Here is a 13,511-nt window from a genome sequence, read left to right on the forward strand (position 1 = left end):
TTACACATTATTTTTTTATATGTCCACTAGCCTCAATATATGTTGAGTACTCTTGCCTAACTTCTTGTCTTATCAAAAGAAGACATTGATATCTCTTGCAACATATTGTTGAGAAAACATTATACTTCTGGTTCCTTTCTTCTTTTCTTCTTTGTGAAAAGGTTGCATCACATAGCAAGGACAAGTGTATTGATAAAATGACATTCAATACATGCTATGATTTTTAAGCACATTTCTTAGAAACGTCTCTACACACCTTATCTTAGCTTGATAGTGAATATGTTAGCTATATTCTTTCATACTTCTGAGCTTTCTGTGCTGTATGCAGGTTATAGGCACAGGGCTGGCAGAACTTCCCATTTATATCCATCACTGACACTTGTGTAATGGTGTGACTGCTATATAATCACAATGGTACTGTTCCATTTCTAATGGTTGGACCAGAGGAGAAACAATCCTAGTACAAATTATTTGCTGGCTTGACATCTTTCTTTAAATTGGCTACACATAGAAAATAATAGCCAAGTTCAAATGTTCAGTTTGTAAAATAAGTATACAGAATCTGAAACTGTGACAGGGACATTCAATTCAATTCATATTCAGCATGTGAAATAGAGACTGGCACGAAGAGAAAGAAATATCGGTTGGCAGGAAGGCGGTTAAAAGCAACAACTCAGCACTTTTTGAAGTTAGCGAGTGGAATAGATGGAATAATTATAATAAATCAAGAAATCATTCAGCTTAACTCGCCATTATGGGGACAGCCCGTAATCATGGCAACCCCGTCTGAATGTGTGGCCGGGAGCCATCTTTTGAGAAGCTGGCTCAGCCGACGACCGCCCCTCCTGGCCGTCTGCAGCGAATGGGAGGGGGGGGTTGGGGAGGTAATTTCATCAGCATCTGTGTCACAGCGAAAGGAATCGGAGTCGCTAATGCAGAGGAGGAGGGGGTAACCGGGTATTTTTCCCATCGTTTTGTTGTTTTTTTTCGGCGAGAAAGGCTGTCGTTGTTGCGGCGTTCGTTCGCGTCTGCCGTAGGGGCGTCTCGCTCGCGCGGCGTAGCGCTGTCTCCTCAGCCTTTGAGCGATGGCCCGGGCCCGCGGTGCGTTCGGTCGTCTTGCGGGGGTAATAACGAGCGGCGGAAACGTGCCGCGCGGGCGAGCTCGCGCAGAGACCGCGGCAGGGCGGCAGAAATAGACCCGCCTCCGTGTGCCGTCACGCAGATCGCCGTCCAATTCTCACCCCCTCGCGATTCCAAAAACGTGTTTTCTTAAAAAAGGCATCCCGCCTCCTTGGGCTGCCTCGTGACCACATGCTCTACCTACTCCCAAATCTCATCCCCCCCTTCCCCCAAAAGAAGCACTGTTCTTGAATATGCTAAATGTTGTGCTAAATTGAGGAAAGGTGGCAAGGTCTTCACTTTTAATATTTTATACACGTTTTGTGTGCTGGTATTTTCTTGTCCCTGTCCCCCCCATTGGCTGGTGACAGATTCCATCAGCATACCCTAATGCACAGCATGAGGAGTTATTCTGCCACTCCATCATCTTCTTCTATGGTGTAGTGGAGGACAGTGAAGTGTGTGACCAAAAGCTTCAGTTATTTTCCTGAACTAATGGCATATTATATTGTTCATTATTATATTTATTTAGTCTATCTATTTATATGTCGTTATCATCATACATATTATATCTAGGAGTTGTTGTCGTGACCACAAGCACGTACTTAGTAATAATAAGCTTTTTTTATCTTGGCATTGAGTTGCTTGAAAAAAAAGTGAAGTCATTGCGTGTGGGACTTTGTGTGCGTTCCAAATTTTAACACCCAAGATATTTTTAATGCTTGCATTGCTGAACTCCAAAAATAAACTGTGCCTAATAGGACTGGAAAGATGAACACTGTGGAGGCAGTGTCACCAAGCTGCTGTCCCTAATGTATTTGAATAACAAAAGAATTTAAAAAAGCACATTTCACCTGACTTATAAAGGCATTATTTCTTTTATCATTGAGCTCACTTAGCAGATTACTGCATGCCCAGTGTGAACAGTTTTCAGAATTGTCCATTTGAGGCTCACAGCTCATTCAGTCAGTTTACTTATTGAGTGCATTCTTCTGTTTAGATCATTAGGATAATTATCAGAATAATATTATAATTATCCTATAACCAGTGCCACAGCACCAAACTGCGACTCTGTTGGAAGTGCCGATCTGTTTACAGAGTGCAAAGAAAGAGGAGAAAGAGAGAGAGACAGAGAGACCGACAGACAGACAGAGAGAGTGAGACAGAGACAGACAGAGAGAGAGAGAAAGTGAGAGAGTCTGTGTGTGTGTGTGTGTGTGTGTGTGTGTGTGTGTGTGTGTGTGTGTGTCTTATGGCAATAGTTCAATGGGTGCGCAGCTTACTGTCAGTGCTGAATCTATTGTAGATATTTGTTCTGCCAACATAAGCTCATTGAATGGAGCTCATACATATTTTATTCTGAATAAATGGAGCAGAGGCATCAGTCTGTGGCAAGTGTGAATGTGCAGAATGGAGAGTGGGTAGGATTTCTGAAGCTGCTTTAGGAGAATACCCATAATCCCCTGCATGTTGGGGTACCCATGTACTCATACAAGTAAAGATGGGGGTAGGGTTCCTTGAAGAGTGTGCCCATAATCCCATGGAGGATGGAGGTACTGTGATACCCATTCAGGTTTGGGTGGAGGCAGGTGTCCCCGTTTGGTTAGGTTTAGGTTAGCTGGGCAGTAGTGTGCAATTCAGATTGAAGTCACCGTGCGGTGGGGTGGAGGGGGGTGGCAGTGATTGTGTGTGTGTGTGTGTGTGTGTGTGCGCGTGTCTGTGTGTGTGCCCGCGCCCGCCCACTGTCAGCATCCTCACCTCTATAGTTTTTCTGCCAATTAGATGTCACCTGCGCTACTGTGAGCGGAGTGTGGGAACATCTGTGCATGCTTTCACGCCCTGCTCGCTGCTGTGCAGGCTTTTTATAGCTCTTCTCTCCTCTCCCACTCTACTCTTGCCATCTCTTTCACTATCGTCAAGTCCGTTTTTCAGTATTAAAATCAGATACTAAGATACTGTAAAAGTCAACTTTTAAAAAAGCATCTTGAGTATAATGATGGAGTCAGCTATATGGCATGGTATTTACGTATAGCACTGTGTTAAGATTGTGTTTAGTGGACAGATGCCTGCTTCTACTTTGAGTCGTGATAATATACTGCCTGGATCTATATATGTCAGTGCAACAAAAAAGTAGCTGTGGACCGGACTCGGAAGTTGGGCAGGACTCATTCAGACAGCGTGCACACAGAGAGCATTGAGCGTGGAGACACTGAGACACGCTGTGATCAGCTGCATCAAAGGCCCTCAGTGCCGAAAGCGCAGGTGCTCCTCGGTTTCCTCGGTTACAGCCGGGCCCTTTAAGAAGCGCACTCCGCGCGCACACACACGCCTCTTTCATTCCCCGCCTCGGCCTTCCCTGGCCCCGCGCCTGTCCGGCCCCCACGTGCAGCAGGTGCTGGAGCGCGGGCGGCTCTGCAGGTGCGGGGGTGGGGTGGGGGAGCTCTCTAGTGTGACTAAGGCTAGCTCTGCCACTGACTTCCATTCACTGGGGGTGAGGGGGGGAGGCGGCAGAAATATGAAATTCCGGAGTAAACCACAGTTGATGACAGCAAAGGTTCATTTGTCCTTAACTTTGACTTGCAAACAAATGCTAGCATGATTTTCATTGCCCAAAAAGACAAACAGAAAACTGTTTGGCAAGTTAATTTAGTCAATGTTAATTTAGTAAACACTGTGAAATGGAATCAACGTGCTGGCAGTTGAAGCCTGCTTTGCCAAAACATTTGGCCCTTCCTTGCAGGGTACAGGAATGTCCTTGCTCCTATGAAAAGACTGCTGTAACCTATGTTTTTTCCCCCCTGAAATCCGCTTGTAAAGGCAAGACCAGGATCCTCTTAGGGACAGTGGCAGAACTGGCGGTCTATGCGAGAGAGCAAGAGAGATAGAGAAAGAGAAAAAAGAAAGCGACGGAGAGAAGAAAGGATTGAGAAAATGTGTGGAAGGAGGCAGGGGAATGCAACGAATTTGGAGATGAAATAAATGCAACGAAGGAGCTTAAAGCCTCAGCTCACTCCAAACCGTCTATTTGCATCTGAGGACGGTGCTTCAAAGGCGAAGATTAGGAGCATGTGCTCGTGGCAGCAGACAGCAGGAGCACCGAAAGACTGAAATGTAGGACAAGGGTGTGATTGCTATTTGCAGCGTATCCTCTGTTTCCCCGAGCGAGGACACACCAGAGCGTACGCACTGACTCTGCGGGAGCTGAGCGGACCGTCTTTGGCTGGTGAACTGGCATGTATGTTGTTGCTCTTTTTCCATTTCAGTTTTAAATGGAAGAGTTTTGGAAACCAATCAATCATGCTATCTGTATTTTGTAAAAACGCAAAATAAGTGTTTATATAGTATTAACAGACACGCACACACACACACACACACACACATATTCCTGTTGGCGGCATCCTGAAAGAGCTTATTATTCATATGTGAATGTGTCATGCTCTCAAGTCTCTTTGAGTAGCAGTCGGCCGAGTGCATTAGATTTCTTTTCAAGGTTTTAAACATAATGAGCACACTAGACGGGAAGAAAACATAATCAACAATTCCAACAAACACTCAGCCACAGGCCGCAATTGTGCTGGGCAGTACACTTGAAGTGTAAACATCATACAGTTCCTCTAGTTAAGCTGTGAACACCTGAAAGCACCAGCATCTCCAGAGTTTGGAGTGTACTCAGCACTTGGAATATTCCCTCTGCTTGTCTCTGATGATCCCTGTAGCTTCCCCAGCACTTTGAGTGTCTCCAGCACTTGTCAGTGAAGTCCATGTTGCATCTCCAGCCCTTGGTAGGCAACAGAACCCTGGAGCCGGAGGACCACAGTGCTCTGTAACCTTCTGTTCCAGCCACACACTTTACCAGGTGTGGTTATCGCCGCTTCTACGAATGACTCCATTTTGGTTCATTCAGCACCGTGGCTGAGAGTGTGTTGTGATGTGCGGATAGCGCAGAGGGGGGGAAGAGCCGTGTGGGGACTGCAGGGCTTCAGTAGAGACCCCATTGACTGCAATGTAAAGTGGTTGTTTTTTCATTCATTATTAAACTGCTAGTTGATATGAAAGGCATGTTACATTAAGGGGGTTGTGATTATGTTCACTTCAGTCTGGAATATATCCAATCCCTTTCTGGATACTTTTATTGTTTATCCCAGGTAATAAATAAACAAATAGCCATTCTGATTTTTAAAATGTGTCAATGTGATGGGGTAATCAATATGTCCAGGCCTACTGGCAGAACCACTGATTGAAGTGCACACCATAGGAATGCATTGGGGTGGGGGTGGGGGGAGAAACTGCTAAATGTGTTTCCCGTACACATGATGCCAAAGTGTCACACACAATTGTGACCCAATTCAGGTAAGTGGCAGGTTTCTGCTACTCGCTAAAGCCTTATTTTTGTGCCTTGGCGTTTTATCACAGCCTGCTTTAGAGCCTATTGAGTATCTGGCTCTTATGCTCTCACACAGCCACACATGCAGGCTGTAATGTGTAATAGATAATTAGTGGCTCCATTGCATTGTTTTTAGCTGACTTAGAAGCAGCTGTGAAGGGTAGAAATATGGAAATAAAGACTTGCGAGGTGATTATTTTTAATGGTGTTATTCAGTAGAATGGGCGGATGTGGCCTTTGGTGGGTTCATAAATGGAATTGGAAATTTCTCAACGTCAGAGCGGATAATCACATTTCCCCGCTCGCCGGCGTAAATTCCCCACTCAGAGAAGGCACTGAGAGGTTTCATTTGAATTAATTTGGTTTTAGGGGAGAGGTGTGCAGGCTTTAAATCGTGATTTTAGTTTCTTGCTTTGGTCACAGTCCCAGCTATCCTGAGCGCACGTTCTCACTGTGAAGTGAAATTTCTGGCAATCTCTATGAATGTCTAAACTATTAATAAGCAATACATTTAAATGTAATATTTTTTTATCTTTTAACCATGCTCCCCCCTCCCCCCAAAAAATAATATAAAAATTAAGTTTGATATCTTAAGGTTGCTATGTTCTGAACACAGTTATCAGCTTCAATTCCTCACCTATTGAGATTTTTCAAAAATTGTTTTTATTTTTTTACCAACTTCTTTTAGGCAACCGATTACTATGGGGCAGTCCTTGTGTACTTCAGCTTATTGTTATCAATAAGCACATTAAAGGATATATGATAGCACACATAGCACAGCGGTGCAGGCATTACGCACACCCACGGTGTTTCTGAGTTTCCCGACGGGACTCGTTTGAGCAGCCACCGCCGCATTTCCATATCTTTGCCATGCAAATGAAGCACCGAGCGCCATTGAACACTGGCGCATTCCATACTTTCAGCACTCGTCTTTGCTCTTCAGAAGACACAAGAACAAACTACACATAACCAGTGAAAAGTGATAGCTCTATTTTTTAATGACAGTTGCTTTAAAAGCATGTTTACTTCAAATTCGGGAAAATCTGCCTACTGGGAAGATGAAGGAATTCGGTTGGCGAACAATAGGGATGAGGGGAGGAGGACTGTGAGCTCACAAACAGATGAAACCTGACGAGGGCACAAGGAAGCCTTCGTGTGCGGTGATGGACGGAGCCTTGGGGGTGGCCGGCTGAATAGATTGTGCTGGGACCGGCTACCATTGTGCCGAGCAGCCTCAGTACGGCTGTGGTGATAGGAGGGGTCCACAGACATTTTGAAGGAAGATTATATTTACACACACAGGCACGCAAGCGCACACACACGCACAAACGCATGCACACACACACACACACACACACACCTACAAACACACACACACACACGCAGGCACGCAAGCGCACACACACGCATGCACACACACACACACAAACACACCTACAAACACACACACACACATGCAGGCATGCAGGCACACACGCACACACACACACCTACAAACACACACACACACATGCAGGCATGCAGGCACACACGCACGCAGTGGACCGACCTCTTTAATTCACACCACAAATTTTTGCTGGGGTTCAATTCTGGGGAGTGGCATAGCCATCGCAAAAAGGTAATGTTGTGGTTTGTCAACCATTTCTTAGTTGATTTTGAGGTATACTTGGGATCACTGTCTTTCTGAATATTAGCTATTTTATATATAGTCTTTTTTGCTGATCTTTTTCCTGGATGTGGATAAATTGGCACTGTACACACATGCACACATATGCTGTAGTCTGACTGAACAGAAGACACAGTTGGAGGCTGTTAAAAAACACTTTAGTCGTAATGTTCTGGGATCTTAAATGCACCATAAGGCTTCCCCATCGATGGGTTATCACTTCATTTATTTGCTTGCATAGCAGACACTTTTTCTGCTCAAGGGTCCTACAGTAGTGCCACAACAGGGATATCAAACTACTGTTGCAGCTCCCAGTACAGTGCCTCCGCCATTACACAGAAACAGCACAGTCACAAACTGAACGCTAAAACAGATGCTGTGATGAAGACATCATCATTTAAATTTTATCTTGGAGGGAAAATGGATTAAAAATTGGAAAAGACTTTTCTGAAAATCAACAATTTGAATATTTATTTATATTTGAGTTGTCAGAGCAACCAATATCATCTCAGAATATGCTCTTAAGTGTAAAAAATCATAAGGATAAATTATTTCATGAAGTAGTCTATAAATATCTTGAGATATTGCCTCTTCTGACCTTTCCTGGGATAGCATTCCGAGATGTAGCCTACTCAAACACGGTACACCACAAACAAGGATGAAAGTCTTTTGACTTATATTTTTTGTTTCCTTTTATCTCCCCCATAGCTCCTCCCACCTTCACGGACACACCCCCGCAGTACGTGGAGGCCAAGGAAGGGGGCAGCATCACCTTGAGCTGCACTGCCTTTGGGAACCCCAAGCCTGTGGTCAGCTGGCTTAGAGAAGGAGAGACGCTGGTGGACAGTGAGAAATACAAGGTGGGGAAGTGTTCTTTTCTTTTTCTTAGCATGGTCTTTGCTGTTAGGAAGCTACTTGACCTGCTTAATTTTGTTCTGTTGCGTTAAGAAGACTGATCCCACTTCCTGTATGGGTGCAAGTAAGGAAGTGAGCTATGCTTACAATTCTTCAGCCCAATGTACAACTTGCATTTCTGCATTTGTAGCTTTTGGTTGACAGATTGTTTTGTATCAAAATCAACAGTGTAATATCTTTTAGACATAAATAATTGTCTTTTGCTAATGTTGGCAAATACCAAACATTGCATTATATAGATATCTCTTGGACTGATGGCCTAGTCCTCTGATGAAATCTTCTAATTGAGATCCTTCCACTTAACTGTTGCTGGCTCAGATTAGTGCTGTTGGGCTCTCAAGAGTATGCAGCCTTGGAGTGGTTTGTAGATGCTTCTAGCGGTGATGCTCACAATCTGGAGTCCTGTTTGCTGCATGGAAGGAGGATGACATTTTTTCTTCTGTTGAGATGCCTGTTCTCGTTCAGGAAAGTTCAGTTCTGTTATGGTTCTGCTGGCATTGCACCGGGCACATGCCAATTTCCACATGGGATGAAACAGACTTAGTAGCAGCTAGGCAAGCAAGGTCAGCAGCACCTAGCTGAAAGTGTAAAGAGTGGTTCCTGCTGAGTTCCTTTTTTTTCTTAAACCTGGATAGGGGGAATGGAGATTTCACACATATTGTAGTCATTGGGTGATACAGGTTTAAATGCCATGATAATCAGAGATGATGTCATCAGAGATACTTAAATGTTCTTAAAGTGGCAGTCAACAATGGTGTAGTAAATGTCTTCTGGCTGGTACCTACAATAGACTTGAAAATACAGACATTATTTATTTTAAAGTATATGTTTTCTTTGCAAGGAAACAAAATAAGAAACACTTTCATTTGAGGTATTATGGCCATAGTGATGGTCTCATTTAACTGAAATCATTTGAAGTTTAGGGGGTAATTCAAGCATTTGAACGTTACCCATATGGTTAGCCTTATGAACATGCCGCAATTGTGGTTTAACGCACCATTAAACTTCTCAGTCAACGGACATATTTGAATGCCTTGATGTTAAGTAACACACCATGTAATACAAGCTGTAAAAAATCACTTTAGGCAGCATGGTAGATTGTTTTAGAAGTCCCACAGCTCTCCCTTATGTGAGCCCTCACTGTGAGCAGTTTTACACTCCATAAGCCTGACAGATGAAAATACAGCATATTTGTGGTATTGACTTTGGGAAAACGAGCGAGGCGTGGGGTCCCACTTGTAGCCTTTTTTTTCCCTCCCCAGTGAGGCTGTGAGAAGTGGGAAAAATGGTTTACTTTGTGCTGCGACTGAAGGTGCAGTCAGTCTGGGCTTCCGGAAGGATCCTTTCTCCGGGGGGATGTGCTAGCGAAGAACTAGCAAGGCACATTGAAACCCCCCCCCCCCCCACTCCCCCCTTCCCCCCTGCCTTCCCCTCCGCTGTTGTCTGTATCCTCTCAAGTCTAGTAGCACATCGATCACAAAATCCTTTGAAGCGTGCGGTATTGAAAGCCCCGCCCCCTTTCCAGCCTTTCCCCTGTGGGTTCTCCCAGTTGTAAAGCTCAGAGCGTGCTGATGGCTGCACATAGCATTTGTATGCGGGGCGGTGAGTGACATTTCCCCAGCTCTGTCTGCCACTCGCGCCGTGATCTGTGAGGAACTGGAAGTGACAGCCTGCTGCAGTGCCCACCCCCCCCACGCCACCCATTCACCTCCAGCCCCCACCTATTCTCCTCCAACCCCAACCATTCTCCCCCAATCACTGACCCATTCTCCCCCAATCACTGACCCATTCTCCCCCAACCCCAACCATTCTCCCTCAAACACCACCCATTCTCCCCAATCTTCTCCCAAACCACTCATTCTCCCACCCACGTTCTCCCCAACTCATCCCTTTCCCACCTACCCCTTCCCCAAATCCCTCCCATTCTCCCAACCATCACCATGCCCATATCCCATTTGCCCCAACCTTCACCCATTCCCCACTCACCCTTCTCCCTAGCCCTGTCTCATTCTGTCCCAACCCTCTCCCATTCTGTCTGTACCCCCATCCCATTCTCCCCCACCCCCACCCATTCTCCCCTAACCCTCACCGCTCATCCAGTCTCCCAATCCTGCGATGACCCATCAGAAGTTCGAAGCCACAGTGTCTTTGGAACTTGACCAGCCGTGGTGAAAAATTGTTTGGTGGTCTCACACGTCTATTGTGTTACCGTATAACTTGCCCCTGATTGTGATTGTCAGCATTAAGCTAAGCACCCTCCATCAAGTGAAGATCATATAATGTTATATATTTCCATTATGTCTGTTTTTAAATGTGGCACTGGATTGTAATGAGCAATTGTTCACAGAGAATATGGGATATTGAATGTTAGCTCATGGGGGTTAGCGTACAGTACATGACTGCCATTTTATGGTGTTTATTTTGTCATTTTCTTCACTCTCTCCATGTCTCTCAAGACAGATATTTAAAATTTACCATTTAATTGCATTCACAAGCCAGTCAGTTAGTCAGTTCTGCATAAAAATAGAATCGGTGACAGAAAGCAACCTGCTCAAATTAAGTGTGTTATGGAGCTTCAGTGCTCTGCCTTCTTTACTGCACACCGTACAAGCATGTACTTAGCACTTGTCATTTAAATTCTAGAAACACTCAGGAGTCTGAAGATATATCTGGTAAATTAGGAGGTTTTTTTTTGTAAATGAACTGCGTGAGATTTTCAGAAACATGGATGTTTCTGAGGGCGACGCGGTGGTGCAGTAGTAGCACTTCACAGCAAGAAGGTACTGGGTTAAAATCCCGGGTACTGCAAAGATATTCTGAGGCTGACTGGAGACTGTAAATCGCCCTTAAGTGTGAATGTGTGAGTGAATGGTGTGAGGGCCCTGCCATGGATTGGCTGTTTTTTGTCCAGTGTATATTCTTGACTTTCACCCACTGCATGCTGGGATAGTCTACAGCCTCCCCCCCCCCCGCCTATTTCGTGAACCTGACCAGGAATTAGCGATTTAGCACATGGACAAATTTAGCAATTGACAAATATTTTATCACAATTACAGATGCAAAAACCATACCATTAACATCTCCATAGAGATACACTAAATGACCAAACGTGTCTGGACACTCCTTGGTCTGGGCCTGTTTTAAAGTAGTTCCAGAGAGGGCAAATCTTAATACTACAAATAATTTATCAGTTATTTTGATGACAATGGGAGGGTGCACATTCCAATTCTGCTGTTGATGAGCAGCAACCTATTGTTGTTGTCTGTGGTGAAAAATCACTTCTGTGGGCAATGTGCACAGCATTAGCCTACTGTAGTGCGTAAGTCTCTTCTGAGACCTTTTAATACAACCTACTGCAGTTTAGAACAAAAAAAGAAACCAGCTAGAAAAAAGGAACCAGCGAAAAGCTTATCTCAGAAATGCAGACTGCTTACTGTCTCACCGTCTGTGTGATCTTCGCACACATAAACAAGACGGGTTACTGGAACTGTTCGGTACCGACTGGGATTGAAGCGTCTGTGCTTGGATTAGCTCAGTGATAAAGAAGAACGCACAAAAGTAAGGCCACTGCAACAAGTGCTTGAAAAGTGTTTGTGAAATGTGATCATGGTGTCATTCCTCGTTATGTACTTGAAAATGTGCCTTTGTGTGTGCACAAACTGCACAAACCCAAATTTCTGAGAAGACCAGGGCATCAGAGCTCAAATGGTGTCCTAGCGGAGAATCGAACCCTTAACCACACAATCGGACTAATTTGTGGCTTCAGTCATCCTCCCCCCCCGCCCCCAAATCCCTCCCCTTCACTGCACACTTGCAGTTTAAACATAACAACCCAATAGTCAAATGGATGTAGAAGTCAAATGGCTGTAGAACATGTATTTTAAAAGCAATATTTTAACATAATGTCATACCTTTTCATCTAAAATGAAAGAGGAATGGGGGTATCCTGTCACCTCATTTATTTATTTCTTTTTATTTCCCAGCTCTTGTGGGTCTTAGCACAGCTAAGATGCTGGATCAATTCATTATTTATCTGTCAAATCCCTCCCTTTTTTATTCAGCAACTCTCATAATATGAATGGATAGGTGAATTATTTATTACTGAGATCTCTTTCCCCTTGTCCTCAGTGTCCATAATTTGCTTGGATATATGAATTATTTACCATTGTGGTGTTTTTCCCCTCTTTATCCTGCCTGATGTATATTTACATAAATATTTCATATTTTTTGCTTTTCTGGCTTTTCAGATTATTTGTGTCATTTGCATCTTTATTCTCAAACATTTTAATATGTCATCTGTACAGAGGAGTTTATTTAGGAGTGCCACCCCGTGTAAGTTAACAAAAAATGGAAAAAAGAACAAAAGACATTTTCTTTTCAAAGCAACAGTTTTACTGTACTCTAGAGCCCAGTCATTCAGTTATACCCTCCTGTCAAAATGATGCATTTCGATCCAGACTGCCCTGCTATGCTTTAATATCTGAGATAAATTATGCGCGAGGAGAGGGTATATCACCATCACTTCCTCTTCCTGTTCTAGCTGTCTTCTCAGTCTGTGATCCACTACTTACGGAATTATGTCATGTGCTATAGTAAATATGTCAACATTATGTTATGAATAAATTATAGTTTAACATTCAGGCTTACATTTATGTCAAACAAATACATTGAGACACGTGAATTAAATTGTAATAGCTTTGACCAGAATTTCGCAATTAAACACCAAACAGCTAAAAAAGATGAGGCCAGGCCAATAATGTGGATAGTATAGTTTAAGTTGCTACAAGTAAGCAGAGGTGGCTAAACAGTTTGTCAAAGGCCAGGTTAAACGGATAGAACAGGAGATTCCGAATCTCCAGTCAATTTAAAGACGGATTTCAGCGCTTAATGTCAGCGCTCGGTCCGTCTCCTTCCTCCGAGCGGGGATTTTCTCTCTTGCGCGGATAACGAGGTGGACAGCGTTCGAGCTCCCCGCCCGCGATGCTGTCGCACTGTGGCGGAGGAGGCCAGACCGAGGCCTTTAATGATTTATACGCGGGGCACGGCGCTTCATCTTTAATAATGGCATCACGCTGCGCGCCAGAAGCCTTCAGCCCTTTACGCGCGGCGGCGGCTCCGTGCTTTCTTCGCAGCGCTATAATGGCGGTAACGGAAGGCGTTAAGTGAGCGATGCTTTACTGCCGGTGACCTATTTTGCTCCCGGCAGGAGGTCGAGACAGAGTTGAGAATAAACCAACCCTGCTGACCCTTGCAGCCTGCCATTCTGTCTCCGGTAGAAAAATAATAACCGCAGCAGTTCAAAGACGCGTCGAAAACCTACTCTCACGCGGAGCGGAATGCTAACGCTAAGAGCTCCTGAGTTAGCGGAAACGATGATGTCGCGAATAAACTTTAACTAAGGCAGTTTTCGGCGCCGTGCTCGCGGGG

At 44.4% G+C, this 13,511-nt stretch overlaps 1 protein-coding gene across 8 annotated transcripts in view; it reads left to right on the plus strand.

Annotated features, from left to right (window-relative positions):
• igsf9ba (immunoglobulin superfamily, member 9Ba) overlaps window positions 1-13,511 on the plus strand; it is a 103,937-nt gene that overhangs the window by 47,671 nt on the left and 42,755 nt on the right. For all 8 annotated transcript variants that reach the window (XM_064301834.1, XM_064301836.1, XM_064301835.1 and 5 more), the window contains exon 4: window positions 7,878-8,029. In XM_064301834.1, the coding sequence (XP_064157904.1) occupies window positions 7,878-8,029 (152 nt within the window). The remainder of the gene's footprint in view (window positions 1-7,877; window positions 8,030-13,511) is intronic.

Source organism: Anguilla rostrata, chromosome 12, assembly GCF_018555375.3.
Source record: "Anguilla rostrata isolate EN2019 chromosome 12, ASM1855537v3, whole genome shotgun sequence".
Classification (NCBI taxonomy): domain Eukaryota; kingdom Metazoa; phylum Chordata; class Actinopteri; order Anguilliformes; family Anguillidae; genus Anguilla; species Anguilla rostrata.